The sequence below is a fragment of the Aulostomus chinensis genome, chromosome 17 (genome assembly GCF_037954235.1).
Source record: "Aulostomus chinensis isolate RoL2024-O1b breed Wild chromosome 17, RoL_Achi_v1.0, whole genome shotgun sequence".
NCBI lineage: Eukaryota > Metazoa > Chordata > Actinopteri > Syngnathiformes > Aulostomidae > Aulostomus > Aulostomus chinensis.
This window is the reverse complement of record NC_141336.1, coordinates 19,236,288-19,258,032: the sequence shown is the minus strand read 5'-3', so window position 1 is coordinate 19,258,032 and position 21,745 is coordinate 19,236,288. Positions and strand designations below refer to the sequence as shown.

Sequence of the window (21,745 nt, the reverse complement as noted above, 5' to 3'; positions counted from 1 at the left end):
ACACACACACACACACACACACACACGCACAATTATGCAATGTTGACAGAGCAGTTAACTTATTTGTAACATGTTAGTGTGATTTCTGGGGAAAAGCAGAGAGTGAAGTATCCAAATCCAGACATGGTTTCAAATGATGATGTCAACAGAAAGAACTCTTTGCACAAGAACACTCAAAATAAAGGTAAGCTTTTGATGAAGCTTTTTCTGCTTTTGTCCTCCTTCAACTCAAAGTGTTTGTTCGTTCAGGCTCTACGTGCACAGTCAGAGTTGGGGCCAGACGTTTTCCACTACATCCGCTGGTGACTGCATGTCTAGGACTGCTCAACACAGTTCTGGTGCTAGCTGCAGTGGTGGTAGGGATTTACTGTGAGTACAAGTGACTCAACGAGGGTGCAGTTATCGCTTCCTCGCTTGTTTACAGTCAGTTTGGTAATACTGTGTAAATGTGAACATGTAATGTGCTAAAAATAAATTCGCATCACGTTAAATGGTAAAATACAGTTGGAAAATGACAACTGTTTGGGAAATTAGCATCATCCCCAGAGCTGATACCCACAGACACTGGGTGACTGCTAGTTAGCTTAGCACAATGAAAGGTAGTGGATGGAAAGTGTTCGCATAGCTTGGTCAAATGTCATCCTAATCAATCCCCCTAATCCTCTCTGACGTTGCTCTTGTAGTTGCCAACAAATCTTTTGTTGGCCGAGGGCACTGAGTGAAATCACTGCGCCCATTTAGGAAAGTAGTTCCGGGTATGTATCTGATAACATTACAATGTCTCAGATTTTTTAATTTGTATTTGATAACAATTTTTTATTCACAAATCTAATGAAGAAACGTGTATTTTATGACTTTTAACAGAGGTACCTACTTAAGATCATTTCCTCCCTCTACAATTCGTTGTGCTAAGCTAACTAGCTGTAAGCCACTCTCTATGGGCTCTGTAATGCATGCACAGGGGTAAGAGGGGTCTCAATTATCACCTATGAGATAATGTGAACCATAAATGACTACCTATCTGCGCTAATCACAGGTGGCAAAGTCAGCAAGGAGTACACTCCCCCTGAAATAAAAGCACAAGAGCTCATAATGGAGGTGAAACACTTGCAGATAATGCACAATGAAGCCGTTATAGCTCAAAAGGAGCTCCTGCAAACATTGGAGAAACAACTCAGCAGTCACCAGGAACTCAAACTGCAGTTGGAGCAGAGCAAGACCCTGAGTGACAGGCTTCAGAGGGAGATCGAAACTCTGCTAATGGAGAAAGCGACACTCCATTCTGACTCATTGGATATAAGTGAGAAGCCGGTGCATTTATTTGCTTTTCATTTAGAAATGATACCTTAAACCCGACCCTGGCTCCATCCCAAAATGTTTTCTTACTGTTTTTTTTACAGAGGACAGTTGCGGACGATGCCTCCATGAGTGGTTTTTACTAAACACATCTTGCTACTTCCATGGCAAATCAGCCCAAAAGAGCTGGTCGAACAGCAGAGCGGACTGCATCAGCCGTGGGGCTGACCTGGCTGTGATTGACACCTGGGAGGAACAGGTGAGTCCGTGTTCTAACAACAGGGGGTGAGGGAACCATCACAGCCTTGGAAATGAAATCCAGTCATTTAGACCCATTTAGTAGTTCAGCCACTTCCTCTTTTTTTTTTTTTTTGTCCGTGTAGAGTAGGTCAATCTCTTGGTAACTGATGTAATTTCACTTCTGTTTCTCCAGGTAAATCTTTTTGAGTACCTACCAAAACAGAATCCAACTTTTCAGCCATGGTTGAGCAGGACAGGGGGGATCTGGATCGGCCTTACGGATATCCAAACAGAGGGTACTTGGGTGTGGGTGAATAGCATGACCCAGCGGGAAGATGGGTAGGCTTCCACAGTGTTGCTGTCTTCACTAATATCTGAATGAGATAAACTGCACGTCAGCTTAAGTGTAGCATACAAAGGAAAATATTTTTCAATGCTCTGTTTGTGACTTCTGCTTGAACCGCTCTGACTTTCCATGAAATAAATACCAGCAAAGAATAAAACATGCTACTTAAATCTCGCTTCAGGTACTGGATAGAAAACGAGCCCAACAACTACGGATCAATGGGGGAAGACTGTGTGGCAATGACTCAAAATTACAACCCCAGGCAGTCGTGGTTTGATGTAAACTGCCAATCCTTCAGGCACTGGTTGTGTGAATCACAACCTATTGAGCTGTGAGTCCACTCCAGTCTACATCAAGGCTGGATTTATCAAGCCATCACAGACAAATGTCCAGTTAGCCTTCGCAGCTAAGTTTTTTTTTTTACATGCTTACCTGCTCCTGATAAAATTCAAACGAGAACACCGAACCCTGTCTTGATTTGTTTTAGCCAACCTGGGGTTCCGATCGCCCTCAAGGGGGCACCGAAGATCAGGGTGAGCCTGAAGCTTCCCCTGCGCCGACTTTCTCAAAGTTGAATTTGTACACAGTGAAAAAAAAATCATCAGGGTGTCGTGTTCAGGGTGTGAACGTGACGTCGCAGTCAGCAAAAAATAATTAATAGAAACATGCTTGACAGCCTTAGAGGTAAACACACTTATACTTCTATCTTTATGAGGACTTTTCATTGATATAATGCATCCCCAAGCTCCTTCCTCCAACCTTCACCATCACAACCGAATACCTGATCCTGATCTAATTCTAACCCTAAGACCAAGTCCTGCCCCTCAAACAGCCCTGTTGAGGACCAGTCTAGATGTCCCCACAAGTCTAAATGTTGGGTGTTTTGTCAAGGGGTGGTTCACACATGAATAGAAAGACACACACACACACACACACACACACACACACACACACACACACACACACACACACAACTATCCTTGTTAGAACATTAAATTGACACTCACTCATAGGGGCTAACCCTAACCCTAACCTTAACCAAAACCACATGCCCTTGAATGCCGAGTGAAGTTTTGAAACGGTTCCCTCAGTCGCTGAATATAAATGATATGTATCAGTAATACAGACGCCATGATTTCATTCTTTGGTTGCGATGGAGCAATGCACGATAAACCAAGATTGTCAAGATAATATGCAGGACATATCTTACTTTAGCAGTACAAGTAAATACACAAGAAGATTACGCCACAACTGAGCTCTAGGACACGATGCAAAAGCGCCACTCACATGTCTGTGGATGAAAGGGGAAGAGAAACTTGAAACTCCAATTGAAAATTTATCCAGTAGAGTGGTTTTTTTTGTTGTTGTTGTTTTTTTTGTTTTTAAATGTTTTGTTACACAAAACCTGACAGCAAAGAAATTGTGTAAAACAACATATGTGGTGAAAACTTCACATCAGCAGAAATACATGAACCAGTGTCATGGCACTTCCAGATGGAGGGCACAAGAAAACTTGCGTAACAGGATTTTGGGCAAAAACGCACACTTCAGTTCACGAAAAAAAACAGAGGTTCAACTTTTTTACAGAAATGATTACATAGAAAAGGTTCCAAACATCGATCAGAGTGTAAAATCATTTAAATCTCAAAAATAACTAAACTGACAGGTAACAAAAAAGTATTCATATATTCACTGCAGGGTGTGTTATTGCAAGAACATAATGAGAGCGTGTGCTAAATGAAGGCATGACTGAGAAAAAGTTTTGTTTTGTTTTTAACACGTCAATGCAAAACATATGAATGAACTAATATGTAGTTTCATAAGCATGCCAGAAGTTGTGAAAACAGCTTCAGCATATGATTCATGAAAATGAATGTAGGGGTGGACATCAAAGCATCGTGTCAGAGTGGCTATAATAGAGGCAGATCAGTGGGCAGTTCCAGCACTGCGGCCATGGCGAATCCATCGAGATTGACAGATTACTGGCAGAGAATATCGTTCACTCCAAATTTATCTCAAGTTTTTTTCAGCAATGACAGCAACTCCTGTTCTCGCTATGAAAAGTTTGGAAAAGGTACAGTACCACTTTGAAATCATTTTCTGTTTCCTTCACTGCTTTTTTTTTTTTTTTTACTCCTCACAGTTAAAAAAAGAACCTTTTGCCATGCCAAATACTACTAGATAATATTCTTGATTTACCACATTGGTTTTCACTTTGTTTTCGCTTGTATCAGTTAATTTTTTTAAATTGATTTTTACTCATTTTACTGAGGTAATTTGATTTTTTTTTTTTTAATGCTGGTACAATATGAAAAGACATCAGATGTTGTGGATGTTTGGGTTTGAAGTGTAAACCGTTGTTAATTCCAATTCTCGATATACATTGAAGTAAATAACACACATCCATAATCCAAGATAGCTTTACAGGAATATATTGTTGTTGCATATTGGTGCAACTGCCTGTTTAATCTGAAATATCAATTTCACAGTTGTGGAGGGACCTAATCGGCTGATTCTTCTGTGTCTTGGATTGCTGAATGTTATTCTGCTAATAGCTGCCATTGCTATTGGAAGTAACTGTGAGTATGAAAGTTCACATTGGGATAAACTTTCAGTTCCCTTATTTGAGCAAGCAACAGAAAGCCTCAAACTACGCTCACTGCCATCCCCATCATTTCCAAATATCCATACACGGCTCTCTGACTAATAAAGTGCACGCATTTGAACACATTTTGGAACATTTGAGGTTTTAAGGAGGATTTCAGGTCGTGTAGCAAATTGAATCGTCTGCTATCTGGAATTTATGTCTTGGGTTGTATGTAAATCAGTGGGGGAAAAAAAATCTTATCTCTGAAGTTTAACAGGTGCACTCAAGTGTCTGCGTTTTTCTTCAACCCAGCTCTCGTCCTCGTTTGTCAGGTGCCAATGTCAGACAGGTTTTTCTCCAGCTTTCCCACTCGGTTACAGCAGAGCTCATCGATGAGCTGAATTATCTCCATGGCAACTACAGCCAAGCGGTGAAGGACGAAGAGGAGGCCAAGATGGCATTACAGACAGCCATCAAGAACCATGAGCAACTAAAGCAGCAGATTGAGGAAAAGAGGACCCTCAATAACGATCAGCAGAAAAAGATGGAGGCTCTGCGCATGGAGAAGACAAACCTGCAGACTAACATGTCCCTTCTGGGTGAGATATTACAGTTTAAACACATTTGATTTCATTTTAAAATACTGGAAAACATTTGATGTGACCATGAACTCCCTCCTCCCTAGAGGGGACATGTGGCAAATGCCCCCCTGGATGGAAACTTCTTAACTCCTCCTGCTATTTCTTTTCGTACAACGAGTCCCCAAATGATAAGAGGCACTGGCAAGAAAGCAGGGACGACTGCATCCATCGCGGAGCCGATCTGATTGTGGTCAATAACCCGGAGGAGCAGGTGGGCAGACAAAAAAAAAAAGAGAAAAAAAAAGAGAAAAGTTCAAATGAATACATTTGAATTTGACATTTTATTTTCCTTCATCTTAATTCTTTGTGTTTTTCCACAGAAATTCGTGAGTGGTATTATTGATGGTATGAAAACGTCTCACAACACCTGGGATGATGGATTCTGGCTCGGCGTCACCGACATTGAGACTGAAGGGCATTGGGTTTGGATTAATAACGTCACAGAGACGGAGCAAAGGTGCGAGCTGCAGAACCTCCTCGCTGTATAAAGGTCGCTTTCATGATAATTGATGCTACGTCATTGACTAAAAGTATACCTGTCTATATTTTTTGATTTTCCAAAGGTACTGGATGGAAGGGGAACCTAACAACGGCGGACAGTCTGAACACTGTGGCGTTGCCGTGTCGAGCAGATATAATCCTTGGAAAACCCGTTATGATGGAAGGTGCAACAGGAAAAACTTACACTGGATATGTGAAAAAGCGTCAAACTAGATCCTTGTGCACATGAAGACAAGTTTAACCTCTGTTTTTGAAGATGAATAAAACTCTTCCAGGAAATGTCTCGTGTTTGTGGACATTTTTACTTTTGTCATTTTGATAATATGTCAGGTATATAAATACAACATAAACATTCTGTTAGAACCTGACTGATAGACCCCCTGTTATTTGCCGATATTAAACTGATAAACTAAAGTTGCTGAGGACATTAAACGCACCGTCACATGGGACACAGAAGAAAGTGCAGTGCAGTGCAAAGCTTTGAAGTCGTGAGGTTAAGCTTCCACGGTGCTGTCCAGTAACAGCACGTTAGCATTCGCAGTTATAATTTAAAAATCCCTATGGTGTTGTGATGATTATCTTGCTGAGCAAAACATGTTAGTTTCTTGTTAGTTTGGCAAAGAGCTTCTTCTTTCAGCAATAATTGAATAAAAAAAAACACATGGGAGAATAACATTGACTTTTTGCAGGGCCGGCCCCAGCCATTTTGGTGCCCTAGGCCAGATTGGGATTGGGATTTGGTGCCCCCCCCCCCCCCCCCCAACAAACATCAGGGACCACAATGACCAAAATGTATATTTTTATATATTAAAATGACTTAACAAACAAAGTAACATATAAAAGAATTAATAAATTAGGACAAATTTTATTCATTTTCCCGGTGCCCCCTAGACAATGTGGCACCCATGGCGATAGGCCTGTATCGCCTCTGCCTTAAGCATGAAATCTTGCAAGTTTCCCTAAAAAACTAAAAAACAAACAACTTAATTCAAGCAGTACCCCAGCACAAACGTGGCTACTGTGTTCTGAACAGTGGTAACAGTATTAGACAATTCCGAAGAATGTTGGAAATTTCTTTTACTCCCTAATACTTGTAGTGGTTACGGATGCAAAGTTCCTGTATTGGCGGTGGTGAATGAGGGAATTACCAGCCCTCGGGGATGCTGTTGGTTGCCCTGTAGCAGCAGGTAATGCTCACTCTGTCTACCTGACGTTGCTATCTGGGGCGCAGATAAAACACTGACAAGAGTACGAGCGAGTTTACCAGTTACAGCTTTTGCAACCTCATGTGAGGCCACTGCTGAATCACCGTTGGTATTTCTCAAGCTGCAGTGAATTATATAAGCAGTACATAAGTCATACGCACACAGCAACTCAAATACTTCCATGTTCTGGACCCCCCTATGTATGAAGAAGCATCAGACCCTCTAGCAGGCCAATTTTTGTTTCCCATCAAATTCGGTAGATGCTACTGAAAACGCTCTACCATTGCACCGTCATCAGTATCTGGAATTGCAGTTTTTCCTGGTGAGAATTCTATTGCAGGTATCCAGAATATCCAATATATGATTGTTGATGTCTCGCGTATTCATACAGTCCAGTTATTAAAGGTTAAAATGATTCCTCCCCAGGACTTTATATTTGTACTAATATAACTGAATTTTAGAAAAATAAACTTTCAGGTATCGTGAAATACAATTCTTGGTGACAGGAACGTCATTTGCATACGTCTCAGATGTCTGCCATTCTGAGAGTGAGAATACAATTCTGACAAAGAGAAATAGAATTCTGGAAATCAAAAATGGAATTACGGACAGGAGTGAGGTTCGATTACATGTTGGAATGGTTTGCCATGAGGAGCAACTTGAAAACCCTCATTGTGCCAGCGCGACGTGTCGCCAGACATTTGCAAAGAAAGACTTGTTTAACCATTTTGTTGAATTTGGTCACACTCTGAACTATGTTTCTTCTCGGTTTCTAGCCTCAAGTTATTTAGGAAAGGGAAGTGTACGCTTCCCTAAATGCAGAAAGTAAAAGATGCAGCCTGCCTTTCACGAAGAAAAATCTCACTTCCCTGTTCTGAGGGACCACCATCTTAGCCGGAATTATGTTGCCATGAAGATATTGTTGATGAGCTCAGCAATGGGAGCTTCAATAACCCATGCAGGCGATCTCAGATGATCAGTCAAAATGGTGAGCATCGAAAACGCAGGTTGCGATTTGAATGGCGAACTTAGCATTCGCCAAGAGGACTTGGATGAGTTGGCACGACCGAATAAACAACCAAGGCAGAAAGGTACAGTTTGTATATGATGACCGAAATGCTTTAATGGTTTCCTGATTTTTTCTTTTCTTTTTTTTTTTGTACATTGGTGACAGGACTTTAAATTCTGTGATTACAACATATAACAAATAAATTATAAACATTGAAGAGAAGCCTGAGTTTTGTTTTTGCACAGTAAAGAAAGGATATATTTTTTAAATGGAATGAAACAATTGTTTTCTGTGTTGGTGATTACAGCATCTTGAGAATGTTTTTAAGTCTATTTCTCTTTTACACAGCGTTTTGGCTTTGACTTTAACCAAATATCTCTCTGTCTAGTGTCCTTGTCCACTATGATGCCTTCACAGCATCCCAGACTGACTGTTGTGAGCCTGGCAGTGCTCGCTGTCATCCTGCTGATTATTGATATCAGCCTCGGGATTCACTGTGAGTCAGTTCATTTTTACGATTACAAAAACAGTATTTCAATGTTTTCAAGACTCATTATTTGGATTGCATGATTCTAATGTCCAATAGGGATTAAAAAGAGGAATTATTATTTTCCTCAAAGATAATTTTCCTGATTAACCTGAATACCAGTTGGTGGGTATACACACAGCATTAACTCTAAAGTGTCCATCATTATTCCAGAATCCAGCGAGGCGTCATCAGATGTTCTATTTTATCCCATATCAGTTCAAAACCCAAATATACAAAATGTTCTATAATATGAGACATTCTGAATATTCTCACATTTGGGAAACAGAAGGATTTTTTGGAGGAAAATGACTGAGATTTTCTTGTACAGGAGCTTTGACGAGGGGGGGGGGGCAGACTAGACAATGTAAATATAAAATCTATCACACCTCACTTCAGGTCTGTACATGCACATGTAGTCCATTCCTTCCCTGATATCTGATGTGTTTGCCGCTGAGCTAAAAAAACGGGATTTTATTTTCTCTGTTTTTATATCTTAAGTAAATATTCCTCATGTCTAGGTGTCAGAAAACAGACAGTATGTTTTGGGCAGGCGTTCGTTGGAAACAGAGTGTGAAGCTTGGCTAAATAATGCATAATAAACTTATGGCTGCAGGTGATATTTTTGCAGAGGGGCTTGTCCATCTTGGTCCACCACTTTGCTCTAGATGGGCGTAACAACTGCTGGCCTGACAACAAATTTAACACAGAATTTCCTGGTTCCCAGAGGATGAATCCTATGGACAGGGGGGATCTTAACCATCTCCTTTAGCACCACCAGGAGGTCACACCTTTCCCTTGTCTGCTGAGGTAGCCTCACAACCGTGGACAGATCTGTACTTCATATTTGGGGCTAATTAGCAAGTGTTAGTTTGCAAACAGGCTAAATTAAGGTAGCACAGAAGTTATATATTCTGTCTCTGAAGTAAGCACGCCGGCTGAAAACATATTTTTTTATTCAAGAACTGTTTTTTTGTTTTTTTTTTCGTCCTGTGATACTTACAGACAACAGACTCAAAAGTTCTCTGCTGGGACTGAAGGACAGAGAACATGTCAATAATGAGTTGACCCAGCTCCAGTATTCCTACAAGCTCGCGTTAGGGAACACAACGAGCGCCAAACAGCAGCTGGCCACTGAGCAGGATCTACAGACGCCAACCCACTGGGAGCTGGAACACCAGACAAAAAGAGCCAAAGACTATGAAGAACAGATAGCGAAAACTCAGGCGCAAATTGAAAGCTTGAAAGCCCGCTTACCAATGATCCGTAAGTCTTGTTCTACTGTTCTAAACTATAACCGCCTTTGCATATTTTTGCGTATTAACGTCTTTTTTTTTTTTTGGCAACAGATGGTGGCTGTAAACACTGTCCACCGGGATGGATTTTGATGAATTCAAAGTGTTTCTACTTCTCTTTCTCTGACCAACACTTGTCATGGCAGAATGCTAGAGAATACTGTATGTTACAGGGAGGTGACCTTGTAGTTGTCGACACCTCAGAAAAACAGGTAGAACACGCATGGTACCACACTACAGTTCATGAACAATTCAAATTCTTAAAAACATTTTGCTCTTGTTATTATTCACTTCTGGTAGAATGCGATGGTAGATCACCTAAAGGGTGACCCGGAGTCCGTTAGATCCATGGAAGGCTACTGGATGGGACTGAGAGATCACCACGAGGAAGGAACTTGGAGGTGGCTGGATGGAACGGTGCTGGTTGAGGGGTGAGAGAAAATCATACTCACATACATTTTAGAGAATTGTCTTGTTCCTGCAGGGTTCTTTCCTGGCGGTTTATATTGTTTTATGAGAGGGCCGTTTCATTCAGAACCATCCATCCATTTGCTATCACTTATCCTGGTAAGGATCATGGGGGGGCTGGAGCCTATCCCAGCAGCCTTCAGGTGAGAGGCAGGGTTCTCCCTGGACAGGTCACCAGTCCATCACAGGGCCAACACATAGAGACAGACAACCATTCACACTCACAGTCACACCTATGGTCAATTTAGAGTATCAGTCAGCCTCGTCCCCTCTTGATGTCTTTGGACTGTGGGAGGAAGCTGGAGTACCAGAGAGAACTCACACAGGAACAGGGAGAACATGGAGACTCCACACAGGAAGATCCCGTGCTCCAGCTGGGACTCGGACCTGGAACCTTCTTGCTGTGAGGCGACAGTGCTGACCACTGCACCACTGCACCACCTACTACATTCAGAACCACTTTTGTCAAAAACAATAGCCACTGTAGAACGTTTAATCGGACAGCGTGGCTCCATGGTGGGACCTCCCTGTTCTGTGGACAGCCAAAGGCAGGGAGAGCAGCAGCAGAAGCAAAAACAACAGAAGTCGCATCGATTAAGCATGTAAAGGAGCAGTTTGGGTGGAGGTGGGTTGCAAGTTGCAGCTTGTAAGGCACCTTAATAGACGTGTGTGTTCGGAAGGGAACCACCTTTTTCAAGACGTATAAATGCTTTGAAATTCACAAGTGTATTATTTGTTAACCATGGACTTTATTTGAGGCAATTCGTCCAACAACAATTTCTAAGACTCACCCAGATGTTGCATTGATACTCTGCAGGAAGTTAAATTTGAAAATTCACCCGAGACTTAAAGAGGGATGACTAAAGCAAATAGTGACTCCAATCGTTTGTTTCAGGTTCTGGAATGAGGGGGAACCAAATGATATCAATGATGAGGACTGCGGTGCGGTGTATCCCAGAGAAAACTACTTCAAGTCTTGGAATGACGTTAGATGCAGATCCTTTATGAAATGGATTTGTGAAAAAACACCTGTAATTTAATAGTTTAACATAGTTGCTTCTCAGATGCATGAAAGTCAATCTTATTTCTTTTGTTACCAAATCAGTGCAATGATTATGTAAGTAAATAGACATTCTGTAAAAAAAAAAAATCAAATATCTGAATAAAACCTTTATTTTCTACCATAAGTTGGTCTCAGTGTCATTGTGTACACACACACACACACACACACACACACACAAACACACTTTTGTACTTATATCTTTGTGAGGACTTTCATTGATGTAATCCATTCCCTAGCCCCTCACCCTAAACCTACCATCTCAACTGACTGCCTGACCCTAACCTTGACCCTAAACCTAACCAGAACCTAATTCTAACCTCGCCCCTAAAACCAAGTCTTGACCTTCAAACGGCCCTTTGAAGATGGGAGGACCGGCTAAAATGTTCTCACCTCCATAAATGTCCTCACTCTGCTGGTTAAATATGTATTCTAGTCCTCAATATGTAGCAAGTACAAGAACACACAAACACACACACACACACACACAAAGTTAAGTGGTATGTATCTAAAGAACCAAAGCACTAGCAGGTTGAGGACTGCAGGTGCTGCCAGGCGAGGACCTTAGTCTGTCACGATTACTGAGGAACTCGTGTAGGGTTTGTCATACTTTGTCAAATCAGCATTTCTAGAGCTCGAAAGAAAAAAAAAACAAAAAACAACTTCCAGATACAGTGGAAAAGTCAGCAAATTTACCGTGTAGAAAAACAACCAGCCGTGTTGCAATCATAGAGCCGTTTTTCTTACTCCATTAGGAAATATCAGTTTCATCATTAGGGCTCAGCATCTCATGCTGGGAAATGTTCGTTGAGGCACAGAACTACATAGTCACAAACATCAAAAAACACTGCTGAATATATTAACAGCTGTATATACATCTGTGTATCTAACCACATATGATACACGTACACACACACACACACACACACACACACACACACACACACACACAGATCTGTAGTCTGCAGATTTGTAAGTGGTTTTGAACTTTATACTGTTTAAACTAGCTACTTTTGACACAATCTACTCATATTCTGCTTCCATCAACTCCGTGCAAATGTCTCATGTTGCTAGATGGACTGTTAACAAGGAGCAGGAAGTCCAACAAACTGGAGCTCCCTTCTAGACCTTCACACGGCCCCTCGAAGTTGTGAGGACCCACTTCATTGTCCTCTCTTTCCAAAAATGTCCTCACTTTGTGGGTCAAACATGTGATCCAGTCCTCACTATGTAGCGAATGCAAGGGGAAAACACACACAGACACAGACACACACATACACACACACACACACACACACACACGCAACTTACCACTGGTGTTTGCATTGAACAACCAAATCAATAATCCCCACTCGCTCCAGTATAATGGAGAACTCGCAGTTGCAGCAGGGACACGGGGAGGAAATGTCATCTGAACAAAAGAATTTTCACACTGATCGACGTTCACGCCCTCAAAGATTTAAACAAGGTACAACTCACATTAAAATCTAATGCTCTGACTGTGTCTCATCTGTGTCCTTCTGCTTTGTCACCAAACCTTCTTCCATTTTACTCTGCTCAGTGTCATTCAGAGACTTTTCCTTACCTAATATTTGATGATTATAAAACTACACCAACTTGTCATCTATCATGGGGTAGAACGTCACACTAACAAGGATCTTAAATTCATTTTAAACCCCTGACTCAAAATTGTTCAGTTCACGTTGGACTTTAACTCTGAGCAGCATGATCTGGGTCTATTGACAGAGAGCGGTTGGTCCCCGTTTCCTCGCCACCGTCTGGTCCTACTGAGTCTCAGCCTGCTCAATGCTTCTCTGCTACTTGCTGCCATTGTCATTGGGATTTACTGTAAGTATAACAGTTTACAGTAAAACCCTCGATTTCCTGCTTAACGTACACTTCTCTTCTTTGGAATTATAGCAAGCAGCATTGATATTACGCAATTTTCTTCTTTGAAAAAAAAAGAAAAAAGGATGTAAACTTGATGGCTGCCCATCATGAGGGAGAGTCTCATCAGCTGAGTCAGACTGCGTATTGACGTTGATTCAAATGATCTGTTACAATGCAATGTGATGAATTTGACATTGCAGGACTACCAATAATGCTGTCTAGTAATTGATGAGTACAGTATGGGACATGCTACAGAAAAACTACCGTCAAGTTTCCAAATGGTCCCATTTCTGTGCAATGAAATAAAAGTTAAAATGTTCAGTGAAGACGATAAGAACCCTAATTTTAGTTTCACACAAACGAATAAAGCACAAATATTATACTTCATCGATGACAACAAAAATAGTTATATATATATATATCTTATAAAGGACAAAGTAATGAAAAAATTGAAAGAGGAGCTACTGTTGGGTTGTTTTCTTTCATGGTATATACTCTGCTTGTGTGTGGGTTGCATTATTTTGACTGTACATATTGATATATTGATTGTGTATATTGATATGTCATTAATATTATGTATATAAGGAGCTTTAGCTATTTAGCCCTTCATTGCCTAACTGTGCTGATCCACTTTATCTCTTTATATTATAATAAGTGACCTGCATTTTTAATTTTAATTTTTTTTTACTTTATAGCCATCCTTGGATATCATTGACTACTTGGTGCATTTATCTGATTTATTGAATATCTCTGATTAACTGATTGAATACTGCTGTGAGTGTGTCTACTATTCAAATGCATCACTTCCTGTTTTAGGCTACACACTGATGAAGACCCTGTTGAAACAGGTCTGTGTTAAAGCCCGATTGTGTTAAGCCTAGTGTGCATTAAAAAGCTCTTTTCAGCATAGAAGGACAGGAGTGTGGTTTGGTCATCACTAACGTTGAGAAGTCAGGTGACCACCAAAGTCATGAGGAATGCTTCATGCTTGCTACATTGGATGACAAGTCCTCCTGAGGTGAACCTGAATGTGACAATCTAACAGAGATATTTCACTCAAAACTAGAAATGTCACTGAATTCATGTGCTTTACTCTCTGGTGACCATCCATCCATCCGTGATATTTAAGTCTGGACCAAAGTGGCAGATCAGGCGAAAACAAACCTCACACACTCACTCTGACTTTTTGTGACTTAGGTGTCAAAGCCAAAGAGGACTACCTCCAGGTTCCCGACTCGGCTGCCACGCCTCTCATCATCGAACGCAATTTCCTCCGCAACCACAGTGAAATCGTCAAAGCTAAAGTGGAGGCCGAGGCGGCTTTAGCGAGAGAGCGGACGAACCATGTTCAACTAAAGCTGCAGATAAAGCAGCAGAAAACCCTCTCCGACAACCTCCAGAGCCAGATTGAGATTCTTCAAACCCAGAAAGAAAAGCTGCAGTCTAACAAAACCACCTTAGGTAAGACCTTAGGTATTAAGAATTTATCGGTCAACACTTCGGGACAAATGCTTGAATTTTCCCCTGATTTCTTGTCGCAACAGAGGAAAATTGTGGCTGTTGTCAGCCAGGATGGGTTTATGTTCGATCATCCTGCTATTACTTCTCGAGTCCTGAACCCAACTCCAAAAAGAACTGGCCAGACAGCAGAGCGGACTGCAGAAGCCGAGGAGGAGACCTGCTGGTGATCTCTAACCTGGAGGAGCAGGTGAGGAGAAAGACTCAGGACGACCACGTTTTTGGAATTTGACCTTTGGCCTTTTGAAGTTCTTTAAATTGCCAGGGTTCTGTTTTTTTGTTTGTTTGTTTTTTAGATAATGTCGGACAAATTTATGATATTTGGAAAGTATCTGAAAAGTTACTGAGTTACTGAACTTCTTTTTCACGACACATTTATACAACTTTTCGCTTCAATCTCTGGATCCCTGTAGCAGCCAGAGAAAATTATTTCTTAGCAATAGATTTAAGATTACACTGTGGCTGTGAGGGCTAAATTGTTGCAACACTTGGATTAATTAGCGGAATCGCAATCTAGCTTGTCCTTTGAGTAGTGCCAACATGATATCATTCACTCCAATGCTTTGATTGATTGCAGTGCAAGAAAAGAGTATATAAAGAGAGTCAGCCCGACCCAGCAGCCTTTCATGATCAGAAAACTACAGATTAAGATCTACAAAGCTCTTGGTTTAGCCTCTATCATTCAAGATTACCCCTTAGGTCAGAGTAAGAACGCTGGAGTTAAAGCCCCTTAAGATCTCTTTTATCCTATTTTACATAAAAAAGAACAGAAACCTTGACTGTGGAGTTCCTGTTTTTCCGTTCCTACAGCAACTTTTAAGGGAAAAGACTCCAAAAGTGTTGAGCAGGGGTATGTGGTGGGAGAACGGTTTCTGGATCGGCCTCACTGACATAGCAACACATGGAACCTGGGTCTGGATTAACAACGTGACAGAGGTGGAAACAATGTGAGCATCTCCAGAACTGTTCACGTTTACTATCCGTCAAGAGTGCTGATGTCATACCTTTATTCCTAACTACGCTTGGTTGATTGGTCCCAGGTACTGGAGAGATGAACAGCCTAAGCAGAGCGGACCTCAGAGTGGGAACTGTGCTGCTCTTTATTACTTTGAAGACAGCAGGAGGAGCTGGTACAATGGCAACTGTGCAGAACACCGTTATAACTGGATATGTGAGATGGAGCCCGATGTGAAACCTCTCCTGTAGAAATCCCAACAAAACCTTTTAAATAAACCCCCCTAAAAAAAAGTGCAGGTGTGAATTCAGAATGTCGCACGCAATCATCTTAATGTTGATTCTGCAGGTATATGGGGAATAACGACCGCGAGCAATGCCGGTTTACGGTTCGCTTTGTTTTTTTAAAAATTTGGATTAAAAAAAAACTATTTGAGGAGCAAAAAAAACTACAAATCACAGCAACGTGCACTCATCCCAGGTCATCAACATGAGAGACAAAGCAGGGACGACTAGAGGAGGAGCAGGGTGGAGTTGGTCATCCAACTGGCTTTTCATTCATTTGGATCAAAATCTCTATGCCAGGTTTTATTTTGAATATTTTAAACTTCTTTCAGAGTTTTACCGGTTTCTCGTGATTTTCAGAAAGTCGTATGAAACTTCTGAGGAAGGAGGTTAGCTTCCATTGGTAAGACGTAGCTAAAATAAATTAAGAATAGCTCAGCAACTATCAGGTCAATATCCATAAATCTATGACTCCGAAGAAAAGTTTGACATCAGAGCTCATGTCTGAGTAATTTCTGATAAAATAAAGTCAAAATATTCATTTTTCATCTTGCAAACATATATATATATATTTTTAGATTAGACAGTGGATAACACCACGATAGCGACAACCCTATCAGCAGAAACGCCACTGAATCCACTCAGTATCTCCTTCATTGTAACTGTACCAAAATTGACAGAAGTACCAGTAAACCCATAAATTCTACAGTTTTTTGTAAGAACAGTACCAGGTAGATACTCCCCGTGGTACACTAGGACATGCAAAATGTTTCAGGTAACCACACACAAAATATTTCTGTCCTTTGGCATATATTCTATTGTTGATGGGCAGTGTACACTCATTCGGTCACAAAAAGAAAAAAATGAAATTACCATATATTGTTTTACGTACCAAGAAATCCCACCCTTATTTTCTGCAGACTTGCTGGTTTGAAGAGTATCTCTGGGGGTTCACTTTCAAACCAGTGTATAAACTCTTTAGGGTGGCAGTCATCGATTTTATCAAATAATAAACTTAGACGAGTCCCGTTAGTCTGGCGACAAAGACGTTAAGATCGATCAAACTCAAACAATTCCAAGTGATTTTGGTATGACCCTGCTCTTCAGATTCCTGGCACCGCCTGTAAATATTTAACAAATGAGCTTGATTTTCTGTTTGTAATGTTACACACTCACACACACACACACACACACACACACACACACGGGGCAACGTCCATGCGATTCCCTCCTGTCACCTGTCAGCCCACTCTCATTGTAACCATCACAAAATGGAGGACAAAGCGAATTTGGGTAACACTTTTGATAGGTCGTATAACAAACTCGTATCTGGCGATGACTTCAAAGTGGATGAGGACCCTCTCTACTCCAGCCAAGAGCAGCAACAAGGTGACATGTCAGCTGTCTTATATTTGAGCATGTTCATGATTGTACACCATTTATATATGAGATCGCTTCTGCAGCATCTTCTGATTCATTTCCTCCCTGTGTGTAGTGTCCATGTCCCTGTTGAGGGCTGAATCCATGTGGAATCATCCCAGACTGCTGACTGTCAGCCAGGCAGTGCTCGCTGCTTTTCTACTGGCACTCAATATCGGCCTGGGAGTCTACTGTGAGTCTCTGTTCGCTGTTCAAACACGTCACACGGCAAAACTGCTGTTAGAGAATCACGTGGTGACATCGCTATCAGAATTTACAACTTCTGTAGGTTGGACAGGTTGAACGCAAATTTTCCAAGTCGATTGTGTTTAGATCAGAACCGTTAAGTTTCTGAACCCGAGAAAGTTCTGGTGCTAAAGTTTTACGGAGGAGTTTTGTTGCGTAAAATCGACTGAGGAGTGTCACATCATAAAGCTTTTCAAATCATGAGAGAAAACTGGTGACTAAGGGGGAAGAAGTCTGAAAATAAGTCTGAAAATTATTCTTTAAAAAAAGATTTCAAATCCAAGGTGAAAGCTGTAAAACGAATCACCTACTGCAGGATTAGCTGTGGTCTTTATCTCTATTTACTCTTGATTAGATTTCCTTCCCCCTGTGTATAAATGGTGCTCTAAAAATAAACTTGCCGTGCCTCAGAATAATAATTGTATGTCAAGACATCCTACGCTCTGTAAGTTGTGTTGATTTCTCCTGTTTTCCGGTCTGGTTCACTCTCATCACCTATTTTAGGAAGATATTTTCAGGTGAGCCACAACAGGACGCGACCTGCCTGGCACCGAGCAGCACAGGGCAGTGGAGACTCTGGCTGAGGGTGGAGATACCTCCCTCAAAAGTTGATGAAGACTAAAAGAGAGAAAACACAAATTGAATATGGATGGTTGCTCTTAACTTTATCCTCTCATCTAATCGCTTCATAATAAACTCCAGTTTTGTCACTCCAGCTTGTTAACACTGCCCCCAGGTGGTCAAAATTCAGAATGTGCAGATGAAAACGAACACAGAAAACTCCCTTTGACCCGTCGTTCTGTTGAGTTTCTGTTGTTTCCGTCAGTGCTCGCACAACACCACCTCATACAGCAGAATGCGTGGTGTAAAGAATGCTACCAGATGATTTATAATAATATTTTCAAAATTTACATTTTTGATAATACTGCTTTAGGCCTCATTGTATTAACTATTAATTATTTGTACCTCCACATAACAGCCCGAGTCTGTGTATCTGCCCGTCCATTCTCCCCATCCTCTTAAATATAGTATCTCAAAAACACATATGGAGAACACCGATGAATCCATCAGGGCTCACAGATGGAGTGATTCATGTTTTGCAGTCAGAGGTCAAAGGTCAAGGTCAATCCCCACACCTCAGCTAATTTAACACTTCCACTTACGTTGCATGTTACGTCCGCGTGGACTGTAAAAATCAACGATACATTTTCATCCTTTACAGACAACAACCTGACTGGCGGACAGCGTTCTGTGACGGACATCACCAGAGAGGTGGTCAGACTGCAGGCTTCCTACAACGCCGTGGTCCAAAGGAAGGAGGAAGCCAAGGGACTGTTGGACAAGGAGATCAGGCAGCAGCAAATTACCAAGTGGGAGCTAGAACACCAGAAGAGAAGAGCTACAGACTATAAAAAACAGGCTGAAAAAATTCAAATGGAAATCTCACTGTTGCAATCCCACATCCCACTGATTAGTAAGCACTTTTATAACTGATCAGTATTATAGTTAGTCATTATATTTATTATTATTGATATTCTCGCCCGAAAAAGAAAAAAAAAAAACATCACAATGCAATTTTCTTTGTAAACAGAGGAGGGCTGCAGGCACTGTTTACCAGGATGGAGTTACATAAGGTCAGCATGTTACTACTTCCCTTTTCCTGATTCCATTTCGCGCAAAACGTGGCAAGAAGGGAGACAGTTCTGCGTCAAGTACGGTGCTGACCTGGCAGTGATAGACACCAGGGAGAAGCAGGTAAGACTGAACTCTCAATACACAATTTTAGGCTTAGACTTAATTAGCATTGCAGTAAGTTTAATTTGCTAGTACGGCTGCGCTCTGGGACATCCAGGCCTTTCCATGAGCGTTATATAGAGAGCAGAAGCAGTAAAGACCCCATTGGGTACAGGACAGAGTCGGAAAGTATTGGAGGAGACAGTGACCTCCATGAAGTCAGGTACAGTATTTAAGGGAGTTTGGGTAGAGGCGGGTTACAAGACAGCACGTTATTTCTTGTAACCGTGGTTTTCGATGTATTTTACACGCCTGTTTATATTAATGATATTTGTGGTGCTTTCAGCTGGCAATACATCAGCTTATAATCAATTCCAATGACCCCTCGAGTCCCATGAGCCAAAATGGAATCTGGATTGGGCTGAGAGATGTGGAGGAGGAGGGGCTGTGGAAATGGCTGGATGGAACGCGACTGACTGAAGGGTAACAGTACAGAAATCAGTTTTGTCAGCAAATGTCAGAGTTTAAGGACAATTTTAAAAAAAACCAACTGTAGTTACTGAACAATTTTAGCCAATTTTCAACCCAAAACATGATACAATTCAAGACATTCTTTATGATTGTATTAATAACTCTTTTTCATCTTTCAGTTGTAATACTGGTGCTAAATATTAATAAGTTGCTTAAACATTTTTTTGAAATGGTTCTTCTAAAGTGAGCGTGTGTGATCATCTGTTTCAGGTACTGGATGGATGGAGAGCCCAATAATCAGGGCAATGAGGACTGTGTTGCCTTGTATCCCAAAAACAACCCCTTTAAAAGCTGGAACGATGCTCCATGCTCTTATTCACACAAATGGATTTGTGAAATGCAACCAAGATCTGTGAGCTACCACATGACATGATTAGTATCGCTTCTACCTTATCAGCTTTATTGTATCCTACCTTATCTCGGTTTATCCTTTCTCTGATGCTCATCTTTTTTGCTTGTCAGTTGTCTCCAGACACAAACATGCTGCATAGATGAATAAAAACAAAGCTGTTTATGCTGAGAGTGATGATGTGTGTAGAGACCTTTCAAAAACTGTCTCAGAGGACCTCATATTCATCTTTCCGTGGAACGCCATCGATGAACTTGTTGTTCAGGGAACTCTGTGTAGTCAACAGCCTCAGGAGGCGTCTGCGTGCTGATGACCTTCATGCTTCTGATCATGCAGCAGGTGAGTAATAGTCTGATACACGTGAGGCTGAGAGCGAGTGAGGAAGCGGCTCTACTCGCAGGGTTATTTTTGGGTTCAATAGAATTTGTACATGCAAATGTTCCATGAGCTCTACCGGGGTTTGAGCACCCTACGTTCTCTCGTCAATATCGAGCCTCATCTTCGGTGACATCAGATCCCTGAACTCACATATTCTCCCCACTGACAGTTATACTACTATACTAGGTCACGAGGTGATTATTACCTGAGGGAGGTCATGTTTTTGGTGGTGTTTGTCAGTCAGGAACACTATGATGACCATTTCACCAGACTTGGTATTTGCAATACTGTAAGGAACCCAGGAGTTCTCTTAGATCAGGATCTCTCCTTTTACTCCCACATTAAAGAAATCTCCAGGACTGCTTTCTTTTATCTACATAACATGACTAAGATCAGGCACATCCTGCGTCAAAAGGATGCAGAAAAACTAGTCCATGCTTTTGTCACTTCCAGGCTGGATTACTGCAATTCCCTCCTATCAGGCTGCACCATTAAGTCCCTAAAAACTCTCCAGCTGGTCCAAAATGCTGCTGCCTGTGTGTTGACTAGAACCGGTAGCGGAGACCATATTCAAAATTCTCCTTCTAACATACAAAGCCCTCAACAATCAGGCACCTTCATAACTGACAGAGCTCATAGTCCTCTATTATCCAGCTAGAACCCTTCGCTCCCAGGATGCAGGGTAACTTGTGGTTCCTAAAGTCTCTAAAAATAGAACAGGAGCCAGAGCCTTCAGTTATCAGGTTCCTCTCCTGTGGAACCACCTCCCAGTTTCAGTCTGGGATGTAGACAACCTCTCTACATTGGCTTAGGCTACCCAATGCTAGCAGTCTAACCCTATGCTGCTGTAGGCTTAGACTGCTGGGGGATCTTCCATGGTGCACAAGGCTCTCTCTCCTCCTCCCTGTCCTCTCTGTCCTCCTCTACTCGTATGTGTGACTAACTCGTTTTCTTCTCAAGAGCCTTTGGGCTTCCTCCCAGATCTCTGACTGATGCTGCTGCTGGAGGAGTATACGGACCTGAGGAGGCTCAAGCTGTCACCCTCAGTATCACCTATCCATCTGTCCATCATTCTCTTCCCCATTCTCTTCCTCTCTTTCCTTCTGTATATCTGTCTTTGTCTTTGTCCCAGCCTGGATCTGCTCGACACTCCTGCCTGTTAAAAGGACGGTTTTCGTGGCCGCTGTTGCAGGATGTGCTTGCTCATGGAGAATTGTTGGGTGTAAATTCATCGGAGGAGTGTGGTACTAGACCTGCTCTACTTGGA

At 41.6% G+C, this 21,745-nt stretch overlaps 3 protein-coding genes across 3 annotated transcripts; all 3 read left to right on the top strand.

Moving 5' to 3' along the window:
- The first annotated feature begins 32 nt into the window (after positions 1–32).
- Positions 33–20,281, top strand: LOC147246651 (uncharacterized). The gene is made up of 17 exons (XM_086181957.1): positions 33–184; positions 250–369; positions 1,037–1,300; positions 1,401–1,555; positions 1,730–1,875; positions 2,064–3,956; positions 4,372–4,461; positions 4,802–5,068; positions 5,155–5,321; positions 5,431–5,567; positions 5,674–5,818; positions 17,021–17,210; positions 17,317–17,433; positions 18,709–18,960; positions 19,078–19,241; positions 19,567–19,703; positions 19,962–20,281. Exons 6-17 carry the CDS (start codon positions 3,746–3,748, stop codon positions 20,122–20,124), a joined length of 2,040 nt encoding a protein of 679 aa, XP_086038083.1. The 5' UTR covers positions 33–184; positions 250–369; positions 1,037–1,300; positions 1,401–1,555; positions 1,730–1,875; positions 2,064–3,745; the 3' UTR covers positions 20,125–20,281.
- LOC147246653 (uncharacterized) lies at positions 7,682–11,316 on the top strand. Its single transcript, XM_086182293.1, has 6 exons — positions 7,682–7,907; positions 8,214–8,321; positions 9,357–9,617; positions 9,701–9,858; positions 9,947–10,077; positions 11,010–11,316. The coding sequence occupies exons 1-6, from the start codon at positions 7,802–7,804 to the stop codon at positions 11,152–11,154; spliced, it is 909 nt and encodes a 302-aa protein (XP_086038419.1). The 5' UTR covers positions 7,682–7,801; the 3' UTR covers positions 11,155–11,316.
- On the top strand, positions 12,518–15,836 carry LOC147246652 (uncharacterized). The gene is made up of 6 exons (XM_086182292.1): positions 12,518–12,642; positions 12,921–13,022; positions 14,262–14,525; positions 14,609–14,772; positions 15,393–15,529; positions 15,623–15,836. Exons 1-6 carry the CDS (start codon positions 12,540–12,542, stop codon positions 15,786–15,788), a joined length of 936 nt encoding a protein of 311 aa, XP_086038418.1. The 5' UTR covers positions 12,518–12,539; the 3' UTR covers positions 15,789–15,836.
- Positions 20,282–21,745: the final 1,464 nt, after the last annotated feature.

Excerpts from the sequence above, each read along its gene's own strand:
- LOC147246653 (XM_086182293.1), top strand. The coding sequence starts at position 7,802 with ATGGTGAGCATCGAAAACGCAGGTTGCGATTTGAATGGCGAACTTAGC. Across the intron at positions 7,908-8,213 it reads TAAACAACCAAGGCAGAAAG|TGTCCTTGTCCACTATGATG; the intron begins GTACAGTTTGTA and ends CTCTCTGTCTAG. Across the intron at positions 9,859-9,946 it reads TCGACACCTCAGAAAAACAG|AATGCGATGGTAGATCACCT; the intron begins GTAGAACACGCA and ends CACTTCTGGTAG.
- LOC147246652 (XM_086182292.1), top strand. The coding sequence starts at position 12,540 with ATGGAGAACTCGCAGTTGCAGCAGGGACACGGGGAGGAAATGTCATCT. Across the intron at positions 12,643-12,920 it reads CCCTCAAAGATTTAAACAAG|AGAGCGGTTGGTCCCCGTTT; the intron begins GTACAACTCACA and ends GTCTATTGACAG. Across the intron at positions 15,530-15,622 it reads GTGACAGAGGTGGAAACAAT|GTACTGGAGAGATGAACAGC; the intron begins GTGAGCATCTCC and ends GATTGGTCCCAG.
- LOC147246651 (XM_086181957.1), top strand. The coding sequence starts at position 3,746 with ATGAAAATGAATGTAGGGGTGGACATCAAAGCATCGTGTCAGAGTGGC. Across the intron at positions 5,568-5,673 it reads GTCACAGAGACGGAGCAAAG|GTACTGGATGGAAGGGGAAC; the intron begins GTGCGAGCTGCA and ends GATTTTCCAAAG. Across the intron at positions 19,704-19,961 it reads GGAACGCGACTGACTGAAGG|GTACTGGATGGATGGAGAGC; the intron begins GTAACAGTACAG and ends CATCTGTTTCAG.